Raw genomic sequence first — 24,254 nt, 5'->3', positions numbered from 1 at the left:
TCAGAGCTGACCAGTTCTTCGTGCAGTGAGGGAGATCTAGGTTGGCTGTTGCGAAAACGCACAGAAAGTACGGACACCTTAGTGCTAGAACAGAATGTCTTGAGAGGAGGGGAGTTTCCAAACAAACATGATATGTGGTGATCCTGGTTTTGGGGTGGAGAATGCACTAGAGCAGGTCTGCAAGCCTGATCTAGCCAGCAGCGTGTTTCATCCAGCCTGCCGCCTCACCCCGAAGGGCACTAGCGTCATCTGGGGGAGCATATGTCTTGCTTTTCACCTCTGACAGACTGAACTCTGCGGCTGAGTTCGCAGCCAGTTTTCCTGCTTTGGGGTGGGCACAGCAGCAGCACGGGTGGTCTCACCATACCCTGCTAGGGGCAGCTGGAAGAACATCAGGCAAGCTGTTGCCTGAACGACAGCAGGAGCTGGGCCACAAAACAGCAAAAAACCCCGCTACATGCCCTGTCCCTTGCCCCCTGCACCAACAAAGTGAGGGAAATAGAAGAGTAAGTGAAAAGTCAAAGCTGTGTCCTTGTTTTTTTCGGTTGTAAACAGCTGTGGTAACACCAACACAAAGTCTGAACTTCTTTTCTCTGTGGAAAATAAGGAGAGCATGGGTGAGCTCTACGCATTAGTGATAAACCGAAGAGAAATGTGTGATCCCAAGGCATTGTCTGCAGCTCTTTCCCCAGCTGAGCCGTGGCCTCCGCTTAGGCATTTGCAGCTCGTTAGGCAGACAGGACCTTAACTGGCTTTGAATCTCGGGCGTGCCCCAGTGTGCAGCCAGGTTTCAAAATACCCACGGCCAGAAACCGGGCAATCAAGCCTGTCCACTCTGTCGCACTTACAGCTTGGCTGGCAAACACTGCTGTTGCTGATTCAGAGCTCACCAAAAAGGGTTTCTCTGCTTTCACAAGCCACGGAAGAGCTCAAGAAAGAGACCCAGCTAACAGAGTAGTCCCGGGAGCAAGCTTACATCCTGTGGTGTGCTTCCCAGTGCTTTGGATTCCCGTTGGAGCCCCATGACCGTCAGGTGGCTGGCACCGTTAGCAACAGAGGCACAAGGAAGGATCCCCCTTAATTTTGAAAACGAGTCTTAGAGCTCCTTGGGACGTGTTGGAGGGCTGAGGGTGGACTTTCTCATTTCAAGCTTGTTGCATGCTGTCCGCGTCCTTCGCTTGCTCACATGTCCAGTGTCATCTGCAGGATGAAGCTGGTCACCAGTGCCCTTTGTTCTGGCCAGCTTTCGTGATGTCAGGAGGGCAGAGCTACTTGTGATCCCTGCCAAAGTCACGTTTTGGAAGCAGGGCTCTGACTCCAGAGCACTTGAGAGAAGCATTTGACATCAAAGGAAAAGTTCCCATCCAAATGACACAGTTAATCCTTCAACAGCTTTCTGAAAAGGAGCACCACCTCTGGGCTCTGCCTCAAAGCAGCAGGTGGCCCATTGAGGGCAACTCACTGCACTTTTACAGGTCCCATTCTCCAAAGACAGTAATTATTCTTGCATTACAGGTGGAGAGGCTGAATCACAACCAGCCAGCTTGCCCCAGGCCCGAAAGCAGGAGGAGCTGGCCCTGTGCAGATGGGCAGCGAGTGGTACCCGCTGCTCACCTTTTGCTCTCCGGGGGCTGCCGGTTCAGCTAGAAACCGAAGAGCTTTTAGATGACGTTTTCCTCTCCTCCCACTGAATCAGCCTTTTATTTACTCTTTGGAATGCAAAGTAACAGGACACCCTGTGAGTTTTATCTCTCTCCCCATCTTTTGTATCGCTGTGGAAGTTGCCGGACCGGATTGCATCGGAGGTTTTAGCTGCAGACACGGTCGGGGTGGTTTCGGGGCTGTCTGGCAGGAATCTGGGTGGGAGGGCACTGTAGGTGCGAGCCTCGCTGGGAGCAGAATCCTTCCAGCCACACCGCAGGGAGGAAAAGCCTTTGTCGCTCTCGGAAGCCGACCCTTCACCGGTGTGGCCGTGTGGATGGCTGCTGCTCCTTTTCCAGCCTAGAATTCTCAGGAACTGCCTCCACCAGAAGCCTTTTCCCCTGTAGGCAGCCTGCCTTCATTCCTTACGTAAGCAGCTGTCTTTTCCTTTCCTTCATGTGGATGTGGATGGCATTCCCAGGGCTGGGAGCTGATGCGGAAGTATCCTACCTGTTCAGACGACGTTTGCCTCTCTGCCACTAATCCCTGTCTCCTCTGGGACTCTCCTGGGGGTCGAGCTCAGTGCGGTTTAGCTCTTGGAACTTGCATACGGTTCTGACAAGACGGACTCGGTTCCCAGATTTCAGCGGTGCCTGAAGCCACTGCTGTCCTTCCTGCTAAAGGCGTGTTAAACCTCCGCTTGCTGCTCTCCTAGTGCTGTCGGGGCCAAACTGATACGAAGAGGCAACGTGAGGAGGAGGAGGAGGAGGAAGAGGAGGAGGAGACGGCATTTCTTGGGTGAACTGGTAGAAGTGGGAAGAAACAGAGGCTTTCCTGCCGACTGCTGCCATTGCACGTGGGTAAGTGGCTTGGTCGTTATGCTTCAGTTTCATCTTTCTCCATAGTGACTTGGCTGGGCTCAGCATCCTTCAGTCAGACCAGAGAGACACACGGAAGTGTCCTACCGCAAAAACACATGGCACACTGCTTATTGGGAATTGCTGCTTATTGGGAATTGCTGCTTATTGGGAATTGCTGCTTTGGTGTTTTGGGACTGGACAGTGCCCAGAAGCAGGGCACCCGCACCTCCCGTGGTGCTTCAGCCATCACTGCAACACAGCCACGAAGTAAATCATTGCAGCAAGGAACTGGCAGCAAAGAAACAGGAATCTATCATTTAGGGCTCTAAACTGGCTGCCTCCCAGCTATACGGTATTTTATGTTTAGCACGTGTATTGCTTTCTTTTTTTTCCCCCACAGTGATTGCATCCCCTTGTTCAAAGAGCCGGTTGGGCTCATGAATTACTTTGTAAAATGTCAGTGGCTTGATGACAGGAAACACAGGGCGTTCACAGCACCGTGTGAAACCAGGAGCTGTGGATCTTGGAAGGAGACACCGTAGGCCTCGGAGAGTGCGCCTGCGTCTTGCCCTCAGCAGGCACATCCCAGAGCCTGGCACCTGCCTGGAGATGAATTGAACAGGAGAAATTTGCAGAGACAAAGAGCAGCGGGTTCAGCTCGGACTAGCTGCTTTGTACCTACCACCTGCTGTTTCATGGGGGTATGGAGTCAGGCTGTAGCACCAGCAGGCAGCCGGGCAGGGAGTGGCTGTACAACTGGAGTGCTGGGCAGGGCTGGGCATCAGCCGGGGAGCTGAGAGCAGCTCCTGACATCAGCCAGCCGGGTGGTTTCAGCAGGCTGACTAACAAAGCCACCTTTTGAAGGGAATACCCTAAATCCAGACATACTTCCTGCTGTGCGTGCTGCTCAGCGAGCAGGCGGGATTCTGGTAGCTGCTGAGGCAGCAGGGAAGGCGATGGTGGAGGTATTTCTTTAAGAGCACTGATGTGACATTGTATTTTTCACCTAGAGAGAAAACAGCAGGATCAGAGACCTGACACCGTCTCTTTTTTTCCCCCCAGAGCAACACCTGCAAAAGGGACGCAGAACTTGCGCTCCACAGGAGACATTTTAGAGCGAGGGGAAACAAAGGTAACCCAGCCAGTGTTACCTGCCTGTGGCGTGCGAATCGGTGGGCAACTCCTGTCACACCCGCACCAGAGTTCTGGGCAATTCACATGTTTGGGTGTGGAAAAAATCAGTTTGTGCTGGATGCAGTTGGTGTAAAGAGGTTCAGATCAGCGGTGGGATGGCCCGTTCAGGCTTTGCGTGTTGGTATAGACTGTCGCATGTAGGACAGAGAAGGCGAGAACCCTTCTAAGAAAGATAATATTGCTCCAGCTGTTTTAATCTTGACTTACTCTGGAATGTGAGAAGCCTAAATATTGGAGGGAGGAAGGAAGTCATCTTTCCAAGAAGGGGAGAATGATGGAGTAAGACAGCATCAGGAATGCAGATTTCAGTGTTAAAAGTCCTCTTTCAGACCTGCATTAGAGCGTTCTCAGAACCCAGGGCTTTGCTGCTGGTCCCTCCCTTTCTTCTCTGGGGGCACTGTTTAATATTATACCGTACCGTCCACGGGAGCTGTGGCTGATATGCCAGCACGAGTGCTGAATTTGTGCCGGACTGCCTTGTGGCTTGTCATTTGGCACCTGGTCTCCTCTGTTTGGTTAAGAGATGGCTTATTCGTAAAGTGCTGTAGCCTAGCTGAGAGCAGGTTTCAGGCTGGGATAAAGGAAATATTTTGCTTTGGTGGCCTCGGCCTACCAAATGTTTTGGGGAACAATGGGCTTGAAAAGTGCCCGTGCATGCTGGAGAGGTGCCCTCTTTGCAGCAGGGTTTCAAAAAATGATTGTCCCCTGAGATGGGGTAAGACCTTAGGTACATAAAGCTTAGCCCTGGAAACTGTTGTGTACACAACTGCTGGCAAGCCCTCCTGCCGACTGCGAGGTGGCTTGTGTTGGGAAAATATTTTTGTGGTTTCATTTACTAAAGCAAAGCACGTGGCAAAAGGGTCTCCTCGGATGATGCAGAGCTTGCGTGGGGCTTTTGGGCAGGGCTTTTCAGGTGCGACGTTTTCCTTAATTTCCCTGTGGATGCTGGTGAAGCAGGAGAGGGGGGGTCACAGCCGGACACGGGAGCGTTGGGGGACCTGTGGGGTGTTTCCGGCTTCCCGCACCCGCCTGGAGTGCGGAGAAGGAGGAGCTGGGCACTGTGCCGAGCCGTGCTGTGCCGAGGCAAGGAGCAACCGTGCCATGGCGGCCTGAGCCGGCACGGCACTGCCCTCGCCATGGAGCAGGGCCCCACCGCTGCTGGCATGAGGTACAGCACCCAGCTGCAGGTGAGAGCGGCACCCGGTGCCGGGGGGGCTCGGCGGGGCTCTCCCAAAAGCGGTCAGCCTTTTGCTGAGCTGCCTCGTCCTCTGCTCGCTCTGGTTCCTTTGAGCCTCGCAGGGCTGCTCGGGATCCCTTGGGAAGCAGGAGATTCCCACTCCCCCTCTGCTGTTGGGTGAGGTCAGGAGAACCTGTTTGGGGGATGCTGCCAAGCCCAAGGGAGCAGGAAAAGAAAGACCAGCTCTGGGAAAGTGGAGATCCCTGCCCGTCGCAGTGCAGCGGTCTGTGCCGGCGTTAAGACTGCCTCGATGCTGGTGTTGCCGTGGCTCTTGACGGTTTTGATTTTGGCTTAAGCTAGGCGCTGGGCATGCGGGTAAAGATAAACTATGTGTAGGTGAACTGTTTGCAGCGCGTGGGGCCGGGTTGTTTAGCAACAGATCTAACTAAACCTGTTGAAGCCGTCAGGAGGTCTGACTTTAACCGAGGGCTCTGGGGCTTCGTTAATTAACCGATGCATTACCAGTGTGCTTTGAAACTTGAGCGAGCCTAAGCTGTAGTCTTGGCTTTTTGTCTTTCTGGCTGAGGGTCGGGCAGGGACTGTTGGTTTTGGGTTGCATCTCCAGGGCCTGTTCTGTGCCACAGAGCTGTTTCGAAAGTGGGCTTTTAGGTTAAAGCACGACAGCAGTGCTTCCCAGCTCAGCTGCAGGCTGTCTGCTGTCCGTCTCTGCAGCCAGCTTTAGCGGTTGTTATCTGGTAGTGGCAAAGGAGCCAGCAGTATTGGCACCCATCAGAAAGCTGGCCTACAGCAAGAAAAGGTTTCCCTTGCCTCCACCCCCGCTGTCTTGCCTGTGTCAGGGCTGCGGTGACTGCCAGGAGATGCTCTCGCCGATACCATTCAGCTCGAGCTTCTTGTTCCCCAGCTGGCTTGGGGTGACACTGTAGCATGCAGCCTGCTGCCCCCTGCCCGGCTTCTCCCTCTGACAGAAGGCAGGTTCGCACGTTACGCAGGGCTGTGTGCTCGAGTCAGTCCCTTCACGGTGGGACAGCGGCGCGCCAGGTCCTTTGCCTGGTTCTGGATCAGTTTTCCCCCTGCATTGGTTTGAGAGGAGCTGAGCTGATCCAGGACTTCCCCGAAGACGGCACCTGCCCTCCTGACAGTAAGCAGCCTGAGGAATTTGTCCCTTGTGGACCGACTGTTGTTGGACTTGGCTCCCTATAAATATAACAGCGGAGGAACTTTGCAAGGACTGCGTCTCCTCCTGAGGTGGAGAAGGAGCTGTGGCAGTTCTTGGGCACAGCGAGGAGAAGCTGCTTCTCTTCCTCGGAAAGATGCGGGGCTTTTGTGTCAGGTAGTAGTGGGTGGGTGAGCAGCTGCTCGGGCCAGTTTTACTGCTGTCGGTGCCAAAAGCAAGCAGGGATAAGGAAGGTGCAATGAGAAAAAAAGCTGAGGCCAACCAAGGGCGCCCCAGACCTTTGCTCAGCAAACAAAAGATCACTTTGTAAAACCACTGAGGGAGCAACGAGAGTTTTTTTAAGGGCTCTTAAGGGCTCGGCTGTGGAGAAGGTATCTGAGCAAAGGTTCTCGCCTTGCCTGGGGTGGAATATGCCATTTCCATCCAAAGGCCACCAGGGCTAGCCTTGCAAATAACCTGCTGCGATATCCGGGCGATAGGCTGGGGCAGAGCAGGGAGCAGGTAACAGGGATGGGTTTGCCAGGGAAAGGCTTCGCCGGCTTGGAGATCTAGGTGTTTTCCCTCCTGTTCCTCCAAACATTCAAATGTCGTGGGCCAGGTCCGCCTCCAAGCTGTAAAGGTCGGTGAGGAGCATGGGCGAAATGTAGTGATGAGGTGGAGGGTTTCATCGAGGTCTGGGGTGCAGCTGGTTTTGTTAAGCTGCTGGAGAGCGTTTTTGTTGTGCGGACGGTGCTTTCTGTGCCAGGAAAGATATGAGAGTGTTTTAAATAAGCTATTTGCATCTGTGGCATGTTTCTCTTCTGGTCTGGGAATGTGTGTTGTAGGGAGGAATTTCATGGCTCATAGCTACGTGGATCAGGCCTGTAAGGTGGTTTTATTTCTAGCTTTATTTCTAGCTTTATTTCCCACTTCTTCTCAAGAACTGCTAAGACTTAAGCATAAACATCGGTGCTACAACACAAACACAAATCAGAAGCGGGGTCGCTTTTGTGGAGCTGCTGCGTTGCACTGAGAGAGCTGCACTGATGAGCCTGGTGCAAGGCAGCAAGCCAAGCCCGTGCTGTCCTGTGCAAACATTAACTTCAGTTTCTTCCGTAATAAACCTAAAGGAATTTGGTTTCTTGTATGACTCAGGATGGTCACAAGGCGATTGAGTGCTGTAGAGGATTGAGCTCGAAATTGGTGTGTGAAAACAGGTGCGTGTGACTCGTGTGCACTTGCCCTCTGTGCCTGGAAGGCAGACAGTCTGGAGGACTCCGCATCCTTTGTTTCCTGCTCCATATTCCCCTGTTAGTCCTGACGTCACCATTTGATAGTGTCATTGCCCTTAATACAGAACTGAAGATGAAAAATAATACGCTGGTGAAGTATTTTAACATTAAACAATTATGAAATCGGTGTTTTACTTCCCATGTTGGGGCAACGCAGCACACATATGCCTTACAAGAACTTAGATCTTGGTGTGCTGTTTCCCTGTTATTTCTTACCGAGAATAAGAAGGGAATAGAGAAAATTACTCTTACCAGATCTCTTCCTGGAGGAGTGTTGGGTTTTGCAGCAAGAGTCGGGGCAGGAGTTGATCTCAAGAGCTGGTAGCTGCGCTTGAGCTGCTTGGGTGAAGCAAGTTGCACGCTGGGCACACCATGTGTCAGCAGCTTCTAGATTTATTTTTTTATTTTTATTGGAAGCAGGCTGTTTCCCCTTACGCCAGCACCACAAAGCTGGCATTGGCTTTCAGTACAATCTGGGAAACCTCAGGGTTTGGAAAGATAACTTTCTTGGCTCTTTCTGCCCTGTTGATCTCAAAGGCTGGGGTGTCCCAAGCTCTGATCCCGAGCTGGTTGATGAGTCGATAGGTTTCATTCCTCACATTTCTCATGTAATATTTATTTTAGTTTTTATTGAACACCACCTGAGGCAGGTGTGGCTGGAAAAGGGGAGGTGGGAATTGCCTCTTGGATACACAGGCTGGGATCTACAGGGTGTAATTACCAGCAAGAGTCTAACCACGTAGTTGGATGACTCTGCTTCATCTGAGACCTCCCGGGGCCACCTCCGACTCGGTATTTTATGGGTTCCTTTTCTGGGCTGTGTACGTTAGTGCCAGGCAGTGGGTCTTCTGCAGTGAGGCTGCCTTGGTTGCCCACCTGCCCCTAACCTTCTGTGATCTGTACAGCTTTGGCCCCGAGCAGGCCTGTGGCGGGGCAGAGTCTGGAATATGGCAGAGGTCAAGGGAAGCAGCTGAGTCTCCCAGCTGCGTGGTGCTGGACAAACAAATTATCCAGTCCTTCTGTGGGTCAGGAGCCCGAGAACCCAGATGCAGACACTGAGTGAGAGGTAGCACGTCTGTTTTGGAGGAGAGGGGAGCAGTGAAGGCTTTCGGTGCCTGGGACACATCACACTGTCTTGCTGGAACTGCCAAACGAGCCAGAAATCAGCCTCCGTGGGCTGATCCCAGATGGACCCCCACTTTGTACGCATCCCAGAAATCTTGCTGGAGAGCCGTACCCTGTGGCACATCCTACCCTTTTTGCAATCCCCCTTTGCAGGGGGGGCGCATCTCTGCTTTCCAGAAAGCATCTGCGGTCCAGTCTTGGCTGTGGTACTTCCCACCATGCCCGTGCGCCCGCTGAATTTCCTGCTGACAGAATTAGTCACTTCTGCATCTGGTTTGTCCAGTCTGGCAGAGTATGGTTGCCGTCTAAAAATACATCGTGTGGCTGACTTACGGAGGAGGAGGGGGAAGGTTTGCTTAAGCATAGGACTTCTGAGGTGTCTGTGTGCAGGAGACCTGCAAATGTGATAGAAATCTGTCTGTGTGCGCTCCTTTTCCAAGTTCCCTTACGGAGTTGGTACTCCCGGGGAAACCGAGGCACAGCAGAAATGTCTTTCTGACCCTTTCACTTGATTGGCATGTGTCTTTCCTGCCAGGGCACCACGTGGCTGCAGCAGTCACACCAGCCAGGCTGACGCTGTGACCAGAAACCTCTGACGGTGCCACGGGGAGCCCCGCCATGATGGTGGTGGGGAGGGCAGAGCGAGGAGGAGCAAGAGGAAGTAACCGAACCTGTGACTAAGGCGGAGAGAATATCAAGGAAGGTTTTCTGTTAATAATGTTTATTGGAGTAGTTTCCTTGAGAAGGGCGAGTCAGACCTTGAGTCACTTTGGGCTAGAGATGGTTTCTCGGGGAATCACGGGCAAGGTGAGAGCAGGATGTGCGGACAGATCCTGTCGGGTTTACATCTGCTGTTGGGACGGACTGTTCGGTACACGCGAGGGAGATGTGCAGTGACGGTTAGCTGAAGGAGATTAAAGTTGCAGCTGTCTTTTGCTTGACTGAACTATGATCTTTCAACCCTGTCTTGCTTCTGATTCCATCTGATTTTTGCTTAACTTAGAGGCTGGTGACCAGCCCCGCAGAGGAGGTATTTTCCCGACAGGCAGGAGTGGTGGCAGCGAAGGGGACGTGCAGCGCAGTGAGGGCGCAGAGCAGAGACTGAGCCGCTTGCGCGCAGCCGACTCGGGTGCTGAGGTCAAATGGGGGCTTTTCGTGCTGAGTGTGGGCAGGGAAGATTCAGCCTCTTACTCCAAGGCTGGAACACGGCCTGTCTGATTCCCAACCTGATTCGGCATTCCGGTAGTGCTTGTGGGATGCTCCAGATTCTTTGCCTTGTGTTGAGAAGAGAGTTCGCAGGACTCGCTGTTGCTAACTAACCCAGGCTGCGAGACACAGCAGCTCTTCAAAGCAGCTGCACGCAGGTGTCCGAGTTGGCTGGGGAATAGAATGGCGTACGTAAGGGATGAGGGTGGTGGAGGCGGGGGTCTGCAATAGGGAACTGAGGGCAGGGAGGGAAACCTCTTGGGATCCAGTCTCATATCTGCCTCTAGTCACCGGGTAACTTCTGGCAAGTAACAGTGTCAGTGATTGCTTATGCATTTTGTACGGGAGTAATAAGAAAAATAACCTCCCTAGGAGTCCCCACACTCCTTTCATTTCTCTTGGTGCTGTGCTTGTCACTGCTGTCTCAGCTTTGGAGCCAGAACAAACTGACAGAGGCGTGCTGTAAACTCTAGCAGGTTTAGGATCTTTTTTCCCAAGAAGAGCGGGGAAATTGTCCAAAGAAAGATCAGATGGTGAGTTTTCTTGCCTAATTTCCTTTGGTCTCACTGCAGCTGCTGGAGCAGTGTGTGCATTTGTATGCGTTGGAGGCGGAGGGGAGCTATCTATTACCTCTGATTTAATCATGCTGATTAGTTGCTCTTGTCTAAGAGTTTTCTCTCTGCAAAGACATAACCTTTAGCTTGAAGATGATGTTAAAACGCATCGGCCACAGCGTTGTGCAGTCTGGCTTTGTGCAGCAGTATCTCCTGCTGGCAGCTGAGCCCCGTTTTCTTCTGGCAGTTTGGGAAAACTGAACATGGGGATTTTGCAGAGGACCGACAGTACCCTCAGCCGAAGGGGATACTGTCTCAAAATAGGGTTTTTTCTGCTCTCCCGGTAGCCAGAGGAGACCCCATTTCCTTGTGCTGCTGCTGCTACCCCTTGTAATGCTACACCTCTCGTACAAGAAGCGTGAGATCCGTCTTTCAGGAGAGGAATGCCATCTAGCTGAACTCAGCCTGCCAGGGGAGTGTTATTAAGGCCAAGATTTATCAGCTTGGGCCCACAAATTGTTACTCAGAACACGCAGAGATGCTGTCTTCCCCGGTGAGCTGGAGGCAGGCAGGTCTTCCTCGCTGACCCCAGGAAGGCTGGCAAAGCTGCTGCGGCGTGAACAGCTACATCAGTGTGTGTGCATACAGATATATAGATAAATGAAAAGGCCCTTGGGACTGTTTTTCTTGCCGCAGGCTCCTGCAGATGTTAGAAGAGAATGAAATACTTTTCTTTCTGCTCACAGCAGCAATGTATGGGAAGTCCTGGGAAGGCTTGGTGCTGCCAGGTGGGCGATAGGAGATGCTTGTGGGACTTGTGGCCTGTTTCTTTTCTTTACCTGGTTTAGGAGGATTTTGCATGGTTTGGAAACTGATGGGAGCCAGATGGCTGTTTCGAAGATGGTGCATCAAACTCCAGGCAATCTTGACTTGGCTCGCAGAGTTTCTTCATTTAGAAAGTCTGTATGTGTTTAAGCTTTATTTTGTGGGGGTTCTGCTCTCAGGTTTCCTTGGATTATATTTTCAAGTTCTTCCTGTATGATCACAGAAGGCTAACTGGAATCAGAGCATCCCCCGTGGGATTGTCCTCTGTGGTCCAGCCGAGTCTTTTCTTTCTTCTGGTGGTGGCTGGATGTTGGTTGTAGAAGCAGCCTGGCACCTGGGAGATGCTGTGCTTCACGTCGGTTTCTTTCTGCAGTAAATCTCCCAAATGAACGAAGGCTTCCTTCCCCGTGCTGTAGGGGACAGCTGTCGAGTGATAAACTCAGATTATTCTGAGAGCAGATGGTTCAAAAGCTGGTAGGTTGTTCTGGTCTTGGCGGCCTTCTAGTAAGTGTTTGCAGAGGAGGAAGGTGCCTACCACTTCTCTTTCTGTTGTAAAGGGCCTCTGGCAAACGCTGCGGGGAGGAGAGGCTTTGGTGCGGTGTGGAGGGTGGGAGGACAGGTCAGGGAGCGGGTGAAGAAAAGGGCAAAAGGAGCCAGGGAATGGTGTGAGTGGGAGCCGGGCTTTCCTGCAAAGCAGGCTCGGGAAAGGCGATGCGGTGGAACATTGCACCGAAGGGAAGGAAAGTGTAGCGAGGGCGTCTGCAGGAGACCGCGGAGGGCTCAGAGGTCCCTCTGTCGACAGGATCCCACTTTGTTTTCCCTGTTTTCCCTGTCTTGAGAGCTTGTGAGATTTGCATCCAATTAACCCGAGTTGTTAGCATATGTTTGTGTCAGCCCTGGCAGCATCTGACCCAGTGTCCTGTTTGTGGTGACGGTACCCCTTCCGGAGCACGGGGATGCCTGTGAATGCAGCAAATCAGTGCTGGCTGGTACTTTGCCTTGTGGCATCCTTGCTGTGTGTGATACAAGTTACAAGTGATTACAAGTGATACGGAGCCCCCGAGTTGCCGGGTTCACGGTAAGACTCAGGAGAGGGGAAAATGGGAAGGTGGTGGCTGGAAAGGTGAGGCGTCCCCATGGTTTGGGCAGTTTGCTGCAGGCAAAACGCCCTTCCTGCCCGGAGGAGGCACGAAAAGAAAGCAGAAGATGTGGTCTGCTCTCCCGGCACGCATTAGCCAGCTGGGGCGAGGAGGGGAAGTGCTAGGGGAGCGGGTGCTGATCTGGGCCCCCGAGGATGCTCTGGGCTGTGTGGGGTCCTCTGAAAACATCTGGATCTGCAGCTGCCCTGGGCCCGAGGGACAGGTAGGAAGGAGGGACAGGTAGGCAAGCGGGGCAGGGGATGGAGGGCAGGCAAGCCGAAGGTGTGAGAAAGTGAAACCCCGAGGCACCGAGGGTTTTGCAGCCGATGCAGGGCTCTGTGCTGTGACAAGAGACCTTCCTCTTCCTCACCCGGCCCCGTGTGGGGCGGTGGTGGCAGAGCGCTGTGCCCAACAGTTGTCATTCCTCATTCCTGGGCGGCTGTTTTAGGGCTCGCTCTTCATTAGCCAACACGTCCTGTCCTGAGAGCCTGGGGGGTGTCTGTGGCCATCTGAGTGTTTTGGTTTATTTCTTTGGGTGGGTGTTTGCGCTGAACGGAGAATCCCAAGCAGAAATAGGGGAGTGCTGTGTGGGCCCAGGAGACGTACAGAGAGTTGCGCACACCTAAAGGAAGTGGCTCGGTTTCTTCTTTTACGGGAACACTGTTAATAGCTGTGCCCCACGAGCTGCAGGTGACGCACCTGCCGCATAGCGAGCGCTTGGCAGGGGTGACTTTTGTCTGTGATTTCATCTGCCGGCAGGCAGAGATCCTGGAGGTTGTGGGCGTCTGACGTACCACCCTCACGGAGGGGTGTGTGGCCTTGCCCCTGAGCCTGCTGGAGCTGCTGACCTTGTGTTAGACCCAAAAAGGAATTAGGTGTGTGCAGGAAAGCAAAGTGAAAGCCTTCAGGGTTTGTCCTGCCGTGGGGTGGCTGCGGAGCCGCCGGCGCGGAGGTGTGCCGTGTGCTCTCCGTGTTGGGGAGCTGCTGCGTGCAGGTAGCTCTGCTCTGGCTGCTTTGTGCTTGGACCTCTCCAAACCAGGCTTTGGGAACAGCCTCTCCACCGTCCTGCCTTCTCTCCTCTCCTAGGACATGAACAACCTGGAGGAAGGTGTGGAGTTCCTCCCTGCCATGAACTCCAAGAAGATGGAGAAGCGCGGTCCGAAGCGGCGGGTGGTTGTCACCGTCGTGATCGTTGTTTTCCTGCTCATCTCTCTCATCACCGGCCTCCTGGTTTGGCACTTCAAATGTGAGTATGATGTCTGGTGGGTGGTGGTGTGCAGGGTGATATCCTGGGACCATATCCACGTGGAAAAGCTTTGTTATCTGGTGTTGCTCACACGTGACCTCTGTAGCTCTGGGAAGGCTCTGGGAAGCAAGGCAACACCTTTTCCTCCCCCCTGCCCCAACTGCTGTCACTGGGGACCTGCTATGTCACGGGCCCAGCCCACACTGCTCTTCCTGATGCCAAACCATTGCCTTCCAGACAGGAATGTGGCCGTCCAGAAGGTTTTCAATGGCCACTTGCGGGTTCTGAACTGGGACTTCCTCGATGCTTATGAGAACTCCAGCTCGCCGGAGTTCGTCATGCTGGCCAGGAAGGTGAAGAGCACGGTAAGAGGTTTCTTGCATCCCTCCTCCTGCAAGCAGAACTTTTTGCTCCTGCCTCGTGGTCACGGGGATCTTGTGTGTAAGACTGCATGGAGCTTTGTCGCTCCTCTCAGCTCTCCCTGCCTGTCGTGACACACTGGGCTGGGTGCAGGGAGCCTGCCTTGAAGCTGGGTCTTGGCACCACAGCTCCAGCCCAGTGCCGCGGCGTCTCCCTGCCTCTGCAACCCGGCGTGTGCCGTCGGAGGCTGCCTGCGCAAATCCCAGGGTCGGTGGATGAGTCAGGGCTGGGAGCTGAGGCACGGGGGTGTCTGCCCTCTGTGCTGAAGCTGTGGCTGGTCTTGCCTTTCCCCTCAGACTCAGGTACTCGTTGTGCTTCCCCCAGGGAAGAGCGGGGCGAGCTGAGTCCTGTCGAGCAGGCTGTGGCGTGCAGCTCTGGGCGCTTCTGGGACTCTCAGCTTTCCCTTTCCTCTCTTTGCCCCCTGCAGCCAGCGATGCTGATTTTCCATAGCAGGCTTGATGCTCTATCTGTCGCTAGCCTTTCCCCCCTCCTTGCTTCTAGACATGCCGAACACCCTTCTTTAAACCTTTCAGGTGGAGGAGATCTACAGGAATCATGCAGATATTGGCCCTTACCACAAAGAGACAGTGATAACTGCCTTCAGGTGAGTGTCGGGCGCTGTCTGAGCCCTGTCTGGGAATGGAGGAGGGTGATGCTGAGGTGTCGTGCAGCCGTATACACTCATACCTGGGCTGCTGGGGATGGAGGCACCTCAGTAGTCACCCTGAGTGACACTGCTGAGGGGTGGGCAGTGAAAAGCGACCTGAAAATGCACATTGTTTTCTGCCAGCCCTCATCACTGTGTGCTGAGGGAGATGTCTTGGTATGGTGCATCAGAGCCCTGTGAACTGCAGTGGGTGGTGCCTGGCACCTTTGAAAGGGAGTCCCCAGGCTGGCAGGGGCCTTTGCTGGGCACAGTTTGCTTAACTTGTCATTGGGACACCCCCTTCCCTGTGGCCATCCTCCAAAACCGGCTCATCAAGTAGCCTGGCTCCTTCTTCTACTGCTACTTGATCCCTCCTGTCTGTCCTTGCTCTCACCCCATAACTGCCCCTCCCCTGCAGCGAAGGCAGCATCATTGCCTACTACTGGTCAGAGTTCCTCGTCCCCAAGTACCGGGCGGAGAGTCTGGACAGGGCGATGGCAGACACACAGAGCCTGATCCAGAGGTGGAACCCCCGCCTGCGCAACCCCATGCTGAAGGTGGAGTCGGTCGTTGCTTTCCGTGAGTGCTGGTTCTGCTGTCCCTGGGTCTCCGTGTGGCACTGGGGCGCGTGTCGCTGGAGGGGTAAGCTGCTGCTTGCAGCCCTCCCCGGGGTGCCTGGGGCAGCGGGGACCGCTGAAGGGTGAGTGTAAGGACCCGGCTTTCACAGCACTGCTTTGATGGGCTGAGCATGCCCAGGGGATGCTGCACAGACCCACTGCCCCTCGCTGGAACGCTCTGTGTTTCCCTCTGAGCCCTTCTGGAGAGGGACAGGGATGAATCCTCCCTCCTGAAGAGGAGAAGCTTGATCGCTCAGCTCCCCAGAGCCCAGGCAGGAGCAGCCTCCCCCTGGCTCGCAGGGACAGAGCCCACGAGCAAGGCCAGATCAGTGTGGGTCCTGGGGACAACTTCAGCTTTGTGCCCAGGGACTTTCCACAACCCAAAGGATGTGACACCACCTCTGTTTTCTCCTGCAGCTGCCGACCCCAGCATAGCTTACTCCGCTCGGGACAGTAAGTACAGTTCTTCACTCTCGTAACGGCCCCTTTGCGGTGGTGGTTTCCCCCGCGGGATGGGGCAGGGGCTGAGCAGGGGTGCTGTGCATGCAGGCAGAGCACGGCGTGCTGCTCGGGGCTGGTTTGAGCTCGGCCAGGCTGCGGCACAGCCCTTGCTGTTGTCCAGCAGTGGCACTTGGCTCTGGCTGCCCTTTCCCGGTGTGTCACTTTGCAGAGGGATGCTGATGCGCAAGGGACAGCCTGCGGCCAGGGGAGCCGTGACCAGTGCTGACCAGTGCTGCGTGACCAGTGCTGACCAGTGCCGCGCTCAGCATCTCGGGGAGAGGCAGGGCAGAACCTCCTGCTTTGCCTTGTTAACTCTTGGCTGCTCTCCCGGGCAGAGAGCTGCATGTTTTCCCTCCACGCCAAGGAAGGGGAGATCACCACTTTCACCACGCCGGGCTTCCCCAACAGCCCGTACCCCAACAACGCGCTATGCTACTGGACGCTGAGGGCGGACGCCAACGCTGTCATCAGCCTGACCTTCAAGACGCTGGAGCTGGAGCCGTGCACGGATGACAGTGACTACATTAAGGTGTACAACTCCCTGAGCCCCGTGGAGCCCCACGCTTTGGTCAGGTGAGTGTCCCCGTTGGGTTCCTGTGCAGCACCGAATCCTGGCGTGGTTCTAAGCGCTCCTGCTGGTAACTGAGCTCCTGCCCCTGCTCAGAGGTGATCCACCCTGCTTGAGGCTCGCTGTGCCTAATGGATTTCGTCCTTTACTCCCTAGGCTCTGTGGGAATTATGCCCCTTCCTACAACCTGACCTTCCTGTCCTCCCAGAACGTCATGCTCGTCACGTTGATTACCAACAAGGAGGGGAGATTCCCTGGCTTTAAGGCTGAGTTCTTCCAGCTCCCGAAGATGAAAGGTGAGCAGAGGCCTTGGCCCGGTTCCCCCCACCTCTCCCTGCTGCGGGCAGCTGAAGAGGGAGCTGTGGCTGTGGCTGCGGGCAGCTTCCCCGGGGTGCTTCCAGGGCTGGGATACATGGAAGGAGGTCACATCTCAGCTCTTGGAGCTTGCCTTGCCCGCAGTGCTCTTGGCTGCTGTAATGATGTCCCCCGAGGAGGCCAGAAGAAGAACTGTGGATTAGACGTGCAGATTGATGTACGCAGCGAGCACCTAACTGATCTCCTGGGTTCTCTCCAAGCCTTGGAGCAGAGCTGCTCTCTCCAGTGATTGACTTAACCTTGTTAGAGACCGTTGCCTCGGCCTCCTTTCCTGCCTCGGGTGATAGCCAGCTAAGGCTTGGGGAAACCAGATCTCTTTGAATCTCTAACCTGTTCCTACCTTCCTGCTAGTCTGCGGTGGGACTCTGAAAGGAGAGAGCGGCACCTTCACGACTCCCTATTACCCAGCACACTACCCCCCGGTCACGGACTGCGTCTGGAACATAGAGGTGAGGACATGAAGCTTGCTCGCTCGCAGCAGATGCTGCCCAGAGGCTTAGAGTCTGGTGGGACTGTGGGGAGGCTTCAGGAGCTGGTGCCGAAGGCAGAAGAGGCTGCGAGGGGCCTCAACCCTGTATGTGAGGCTCGCTGTAGCCCCCAGTAGCTGGAGCATTATGCAGAAAGCACGAGAGCACGTGGGCTTTGGGCCAGGCCAGTCGCTTGCTGGCAAAACTGCTGCTGGGGGAACCCTCCTGCCCGGGGAGAACAGGCAGTGTCAGCAGAGGTCTGGCTTCAGCCCCACTCTCTGCGCCTGTTTGATCTGGGATCCCAGGGCTGGCGAGAGCCGTGGTGACTTTTGGGGAAGGTGTTTCTCTTCCTTCTGGGAAATGAACTTCTTTCCCTTATCAGTAATTTTCTGTCCTCCCCCAAGACACAACCCTTTCCCCTGACCTGTTTTCCATTCTCCAGAAAGCTGCACAGCACTGACTCTTGCTTCCTTTTGCAGGTTCCTTCTAAAAAGAACGTGAAGGTGCGTTTCAACATGTTCTTTGTGCTGGAGCCCGGGATCCCAGTCAGCTCCTGCACCAAGGACTACGTGCAGATCAACGGCACGAGGTAGGTGTCAGGTGCTGTCTGATGCGCCGCGTTGGCCCTTGGGGTGCTGGGGCTGCGTGTAGCTATAGAGCGCCTGGTGCTTTCCTTAAACTTGCTGCGGGAACAAGTGTGCCGGTGCTCTTTGGGATGGGGGGGAGGCAGGAGGGTGCTCAGGAGTGACCTGCTCAGTGCCCTGTGGTGAGAGGGGAGACACACGCTTGGTTGTGGGGGTTAGACCCTGGGTTTGTGGCGTGCTGCAGCTGAACACCCCACCCCGAGCGCTGTGGAGTGTGGCACTGCATGCCTCGCATGCAGAAAGGCAGAAACATCTGGTGTGGTTTTGCTTGAACGAGCAAATCTCCATCGTTAGGGTAATTGCGTTGCATTCTGTGATGCATCTACTGTTTAATTTAGGGTTGGCTATTACACAACCTGCTGTAAGCTGGGCTGAAAAGACAACTTGGTACTGCGTAGGGGAAGTGATCCGTCTTGTTTCACAATATTTTGGGCAAGGGAGCTGACCCTTCCTCGAAGGGAGAAGGTTTCAAAGCCGGCACCTGCATCTGTGGCTCTGGCTAGTTCCTGCGGTGGTGCCTGCCTAGGGGATTCCCACCAGCCTGCGGTGGGATGGGGCCCTGCAGCCTTGGGCTGGCAAATCCCGAGACACGGTGGCTCTGAGATCAGAGGTGTCGCTGTGTCAGGCAGGGATTTGGACGATCTCGCTCCCAGTCGCTTCCAAGGCCACAACTTGGGGTTTGCGACCAGCCTGAACCTTCTGCCAGCAGCATTCAGCTCCTGCGCGCGGGCCTCGAGGGGCGGCGGGTTGGGGTGGAAGCAGAGCTGCCACCTGGCCACCTGCCCCTTCGCTCTCTGGGCGTGCGAGGGACCTTCCGTTTGCGCCGATGGGGGGCTCGGGGGTGGAGGAAGGTTTGCTCGGTGCTGACCTGCAGCACTTCATTCGCCTCTGCTCTCTCTCCCTGCAGGTACTGCGGGGAGCGTTCCCAGTTTGTGGTGGCCAGTACTACCAACAAAATAGAGGTCCGGTTCCACTCAGACCAGTCCTACACAGACACTGGCTTCTCTGCTGAGTACCTGTCCTACGACTCCAGCGATCGTGAGTTGAAACGCTGAGGCTGGGGGGCAGAACTGATCTGGCTCTCCCTCTTCTGTGCTTAAGCTGCCATGTAAACTGGGAAGCGTGCTTTCCCGGGGGGATAGGAGCATGCCTTATTTTCCATGCAAACCTCCTTGTATTCCTCCTCTGTTCTGAGGGAAAAGCATTGTTAATGCTGGGTGCTGTAAGCAGGCGCAGGGAGCGTGGTGTGCTTTGGGGAAAGGACGCAGAGGGGACGGCTGGAAGGCTCACGCGTTGTTTTCTCCCTTTCCCCGCTCCCAGCCTGCCCTGGCAAGTTCGCCTGCAACACGGGCCGCTGCATTGACAGAAGCATGCGCTGCGACGGGTGGCTGGACTGCGTAGACGGCAGCGACGAGAGATCCTGCGGTGAGGCTCCTGCGTTCCTTTGCGGCTGGTGACTGGTGACTGACAGGAAGGGCCGCGCCGCCCTGGGGTGCCTGGGGGGGGAGGGGTTTGCTCTGGGCTCATTCTGGGTGATGTCCCGTGGCGCTGAGGCTTTGCAAGTCACCTGCCGCCCGCCTCGCTCGCTGGCACCGGCGCTGCCTTGTTCCCCCGGGCTGCCCTGAGAGGCGCTCAGTGTGGGAGCCAGTTTGGGATCCTTTCCCAGCGTAGGAGTCGTGCTAGCCTAGCCCTCTCCCAGTGGGATCTCCCTCCCTTTCCAGTCCCTCCCAGATGGGAATGTGTTTTCCTATGCCATCCTCCGGACCGCGGTGGGTTTGCCTGAGCTGGGTGCTGTGCAGGGGCGCGTTGTGTTACGGAACGGGGCGGGTATTGTGAGCAGCTTTGGAAAACCCGTCTGACCCACAGGAGTTGTTTCCTTGTGCAACAAGTTTTCCTCTTGGATTAGCAGAGCAAGCCCATAGGTAACGGTATGGTCCGGGGTCTGCAGTTAATTAGAGAGGAGGGGATCCCCTGGTTCGGGATCTCGTTCCCAGGGTAGGGGCTCCTTTCTGGGGAAGAGTGTGCTGCAGGCCTGGCTGCCAGCACCGGGATCCGGGTTCCTCAGGTGCATCCCACCAGTGGCAGCGATCGCTTTGCTGAAGTGGTTGCCCCTGGCTGTCCTGCTGTAACTTCAGCCTTAGCCTTAACTGCCCCAGGCATCGCAGATCTCCAGATAGTTTTGTTCCCCAGAAGAGTGGAAATACTGTGCCGTAGCCTAAGCGTGCTGCACGCGTACATGTGCATTGTCCTGAGCCGTTTTCTTGCTCCCACGCGCTTGCATGCCTGCTGGGAGAGCTGCCCAGGTTTGCCCGTCACGCTGCGGTGGATGCGATGGCGGAGGGATCACTGGTGACCCCGCAGGTGCCTTTCCAGGTGTCTCCCCTGATTCCTCGCTCTCCCTTTTCAGCCTGTACCGACCAGCAGTTCAGGTGCCAGAACGGCTGGTGCAAGCCCAAGTTCTGGGTCTGTGACAATGTGAACGACTGCGGCGACAACAGCGATGAGCTGCAGTGCAGTGAGTAACGCGCCCCACAAGGGCTGAGGGCCTGAGCGAGGCGAAGGGGGTGGTGGAGGCTCATGGAGCGGAGGGAGGCGAGTGCCGTGCTGGGAACAAGCAGGCAAGAAACCCAGAGCAGCGGCCAGCTGCAGGGCCTCGCCTGGGGCGGCTTCCTCGAGCGCACGTGGGAGCTGCGAGAGCTGGAAGGAGAGAAATGAGGATGAGCAGAGGTGTGGGGAAAGAAAGGGCTGAATAAATGGGCGGTGGTGGTGTGCAGCTTGGAGAGGAGGGGATCAGGGATGCAGGAACGGGCGTTTGTGTGTCGTAGCTGCGGAGGCTTTCCTCCTCCGGGGAGAAGGGAGATGGACACAGCCACGGGTTGGCGGTGCGGTGGGATTGGGGCCCGGCCGTCTCTCAGGAGCTGCTCCTTCCCCAGGCTGCGCAGCTGACAGCTTCAAGTGCAACAACGGGAAGTGCATCCCCGAGGCACAGAAGTGTGACGGCAAGGACGACTGTGAAGATGGGAGCGACGAGGGCAGCTGCAGCAATGGTGAGGGTGGGCTGCGGGGGGACCTCCCCTCAAAGGCAGCCTCCTACGGCTGCCCTCGGGGCTGGGCATCCCGGCGCCGGCGTCTTTTCACTGGGTGGCGATTTCCTGGGGATGGGCAGAAGAGACAAAGGCCTCATGAACAGTGCAACCTCCCCAGCATGGGGGCTGACCCCTCTCCCTCTGTCCTACCCGCAGCGGTCCCCGCGACAGTCCCCTGCACGGAATACACGTACAAGTGCCACAACGGGCACTGCCTCAGCAAACAGAACCCGGAGTGCGACGGGGAGCAGGACTGCGAAGACAATTCTGATGAGCACAACTGCAGTGAGTACCCTGGGGAAGGGGGCACCTGGGTGTCTGGGCGCAGAAACACTTTCTTTAAGCATCTCACTTAGAGAAGCACTGCGGTGGGGTGGGGAGAGCCCCGGGGTGGTTCTGTGTGATAGCTTGGTCTGAAAATAGCCAAGCTGTGTTCTTCAGCAGCTTGCGGAGTGTCACAGGATCATCGAATCGTTCATGTTGGACAGAACCTTTAAGATCGTTGAGCCCGGCTGTTGTTCAGGAGGGCTTACACAGATAATGTGGGGGTTTGGCTGCACATGACAGGCTGGGCAAGTAAATACTTTAGCAAATTTAGCATCTGTGTTCCTGTGCTGATAGCATTGGCCCTCCCTGGCCTGGGGAACGGGGCATTTGCACTGTAGGAGGCAACGGGGAGGTGCTGGATGGCAGCAGGAGTAACCAAGCACCTCTCCTCCCTCCCCACCCCAGACTGTGGGATCCGCTCCTACATAAGGAAGTCGCGGATCGTCGGCGGGCAGAACTCGGACGTGGGAGAATGGCCGTGGCAGGTCAGCCTCCACGTCAAGGGCCAGGGCCACATCTGCGGCGCCTCGCTGATCTCCGAGAGCTGGCTGGTGTCGGCGGCGCATTGCTTCCTGCAGCTGCAGGGCATCAGGTATGGTCAGGGAAGGAAAAAAAACCAACAATTTGTACAGGCATTTCTCAGGGAAACAGTTTCAGGTGGCGTCTGTGGGCCTCACCCTGCCCTGTGCTGTGTGCCCCGTGCAGGTACTCGGAGCCCAGCCTGTGGACGGCGTACCTGGGCCTGACCGACCAGGGCAACCGCAACGGTGCCAACGTGCAAACGCGGAAGATCAAGCGCATCATCTCCCACTCCTACTTCAACGACTACACCTACGACTACGACATCGCCGTGGTGGAGCTGCAGACCCCCGTCACCTTCTCCTCCGTCGTCCAGCCCATCTGCCTGCCCGATGCCACCCACAACTTCCCCGTGGGCAAGGACCTGTGGGTGACTGGATGGGGAGCGACCATGGAAGGAGGTGAGTGCTGGCGTCGCCTTGATGGATTTTTGCTTGTGGCTTTAGGGAAAAGGGGGGCTGCCTGGACAGAGTTTAAATACATTGGCTCGTCTCGTGACTGGAAGTGAATGGGACTCCTTTGGGAGCACACAAAGCTCATGGGTCCTGCTGGAAAAGGGGGTTGTTGCAACGCGGATTGGCTGGCAATTAGTTGGTCATTCAGAGCCCCAACAGGAGGGAAACGCCACCTCAAAATTCTGTGCACTTTTTTTACTTACGCTGCTCCCCTTCCTCGCAGGCAGCGGAGCCTCCGTCTTGCAGAAAGCAGAAATCCGGCTCATCAACCAGACCGTGTGCAACGAGCTGCTGACGGACCAGCTGACGCCACGCATGATGTGCGTGGGGATCCTGACGGGTGGCGTGGACGCCTGCCAGGTAGGCCAGCGGCACGGTGGCACTCGGGTTCGGGGCTGAGGAGGAGCCTTGGTTAGGAAGGCAGGCCCTTTGCTCAGCCCTTTTTATTCTGGCGCCTCCACATTTGATACGCAGCAAATGAGGAGGATCCACATACAACAGGCAGCACGTTGTGTCAACGCGTGACTTAGTCTCTCGGGAGAACAGCGCAGCCACGCTCGAGTTTATTACTTCGTTAGCAAGATAGGCCACTTGTTTAGCTCTGTGCTGTGGCTCTCCTTGCCACACTTAAATACTTGCTTCAGGGAATGGGTGGTGAGGCTGGTTTACTGGGTTGGTGCTTACGCTACCGTTTGTTTTTGTGCAGGGAGACTCTGGGGGCCCACTGGTCAGCGTGGAGCCCAGCACTCGGATGTTCCTGGCCGGCATAGTGAGCTGGGGCGATGGCTGTGCTCAGAGGAACAAGCCTGGAGTCTACAGCCGGCTCACCAGCCTGCGAGACTGGATCAAAAAGCAGACGGGGCTCTAGGGCCATGGACGCCGCTGGCTGGAGCCACTTGGTGCTGCCCCGTCCTCCCGGCAGCGCACAGCCTCTACTGTGAACACCGACCCTCCCCCTACCTCGCTGCAAGTGCCTGGGACTCCGTGTGGGTACTGAGTGGCCAGAGCTGATGGTTTGGCTTAGCCCTTAGTACTGTTCTCACATCTCAACTTAGAAATCCATGGTTGGAGTAGGAGAGATTGCCCCTGGGGGGTCAGCTAGCGCAGCTCCCCCAACCGACTTGACTGACCAGTCATTCAAGATGTATAGGAAACGTTTTAAAAAAAAAGAAAAAAACCAACAAACACTCGATGTGTTTAGAGGCAAACTTTATTGGGACGGGTTCCAGAAGGAAGCAGTCTGTATCCTGAAAATCTCCTTTGTTTGCTTCCAAACTGCCATCCGCACCCCTTTCTCTGGTCTTCAGTCATGGGGGGGTGGGAAAGGGGAGTTCTCGCACTGGTTTGGGGGGAGCCCCTTGGGGCCCCCTCCCCTCGTGGTGTCCCATGCCCTGGTCTCCTCCTTCCGTCCTCTGTCCCCATCAGCTTCTGGTCATGCCGAGCCCAGGGCTGGGGGGCTGAAAGAGCAGAGTTTGTCTCAGCCCTGGTGGCACTCAACCCGAGGGAGGCAGTGGCACGCAGGTCCTGGCACTGCCATGCTACGCCGCAGTTCAGCCAGCACCGCTTCTTCTGAGCTCCAGCTGCTCAGGAGTTGTGCTCAGGAGTTGTGCCACACTGTGCCCCTTCCCCTTGTGCTCCACGACGAGCAGCAGGGCTTCCCCAAACATGGTCTGGGGGGCTCCTCTGCAACGACACCAGGGGTAGCTGTGCCAGCCACCAGACTCTACGACCCACCTTACTTTTGTAGAGGAAAAAAATGCAACAATGTGACTCGTGAATGTGCTGATTTTATTTCTTTTTTCCCGTTCCTTCCCCTGGCAGAGCACGCTCCACTTGAGCATAGTTAGCCCCTTCCTTGCCTGTAAATACATTGTTTTGTAAAACTATGTGGAGTGGAGATGCTCTAATAAACAGGGATGTTTTCTAACGCTCTGGCTGGGTGGTTCCTCACGACCTTCTGCATGAGTGTTGCGGACCTGGGAAACCTGCAGCACAGCTAAGCGGGGAGCTTCGGTTCCCTCCTTGCCCATCTTCTGTGCTCACCATCCCCCAGGGACTGGCAGGCATCACCACGGTGCTGCGACTCTCTCTCAGCTAAAGCAAGCCAACACCGAGGGCATCTAAAACCCGCTGGCT

The 24,254-nt window shown here is 55.7% G+C and overlaps 1 protein-coding gene across 5 annotated transcripts; it reads left to right on the top strand.

The window, feature by feature from the left end:
• The first annotated feature begins 1,516 nt into the window (after positions 1-1,516).
• On the top strand, positions 1,517-24,045 carry ST14 (ST14 transmembrane serine protease matriptase). 5 transcript variants are annotated; one of them, XM_027803172.2, is made up of 19 exons: positions 1,517-2,501; positions 13,274-13,433; positions 13,671-13,798; positions 14,387-14,457; positions 14,918-15,078; positions 15,534-15,569; positions 15,953-16,190; positions 16,342-16,481; positions 16,912-17,009; positions 17,507-17,616; positions 18,579-18,709; positions 18,992-19,096; positions 20,079-20,186; positions 20,605-20,718; positions 20,914-21,042; positions 21,490-21,676; positions 21,790-22,064; positions 22,342-22,478; positions 22,825-24,045. In XM_027803172.2, exons 2-19 carry the CDS (start codon positions 13,277-13,279, stop codon positions 22,984-22,986), a joined length of 2,487 nt encoding a protein of 828 aa, XP_027658973.1. In that variant the 5' UTR covers positions 1,517-2,501; positions 13,274-13,276; the 3' UTR covers positions 22,987-24,045. The 5 variants fall into 5 exon arrangements, with proteins under 5 accessions (XP_027658973.1, XP_027658972.1, XP_055584497.1 ...); XM_027803171.2 differs by lacking the exon at positions 1,517-2,501 and adding an exon at positions 4,779-4,882; XM_055728522.1 differs by lacking the exon at positions 1,517-2,501 and adding an exon at positions 9,044-9,270.
• The last annotated feature ends 209 nt before the right edge of the window (positions 24,046-24,254 follow it).

Source organism: Falco cherrug, chromosome 17 (genome assembly GCF_023634085.1).
Source record: "Falco cherrug isolate bFalChe1 chromosome 17, bFalChe1.pri, whole genome shotgun sequence".
Lineage (NCBI taxonomy): Eukaryota > Metazoa > Chordata > Aves > Falconiformes > Falconidae > Falco > Falco cherrug.
Note: the sequence above shows the minus strand (reverse complement) of the source record. Positions and strands in the feature narration are given on the sequence as shown.

What these genes read in the sequence shown, in the direction of transcription:
- ST14 (XM_055728521.1), top strand. Translation starts at nt 12,255, where the DNA reads ATGTGGTCTGCTCTCCCGGCACGCATTAGCCAGCTGGGGCGAGGAGGG. An exon ending in CTGCAGCTGCAGGGCATCAG is followed by an intron (nt 21,677 to 21,789) that starts GTATGGTCAGGG and finishes TGCCCCGTGCAG; the next exon opens with GTACTCGGAGCCCAGCCTGT. An exon ending in GTGGCGTGGACGCCTGCCAG is followed by an intron (nt 22,479 to 22,824) that starts GTAGGCCAGCGG and finishes GTTTTTGTGCAG; the next exon opens with GGAGACTCTGGGGGCCCACT.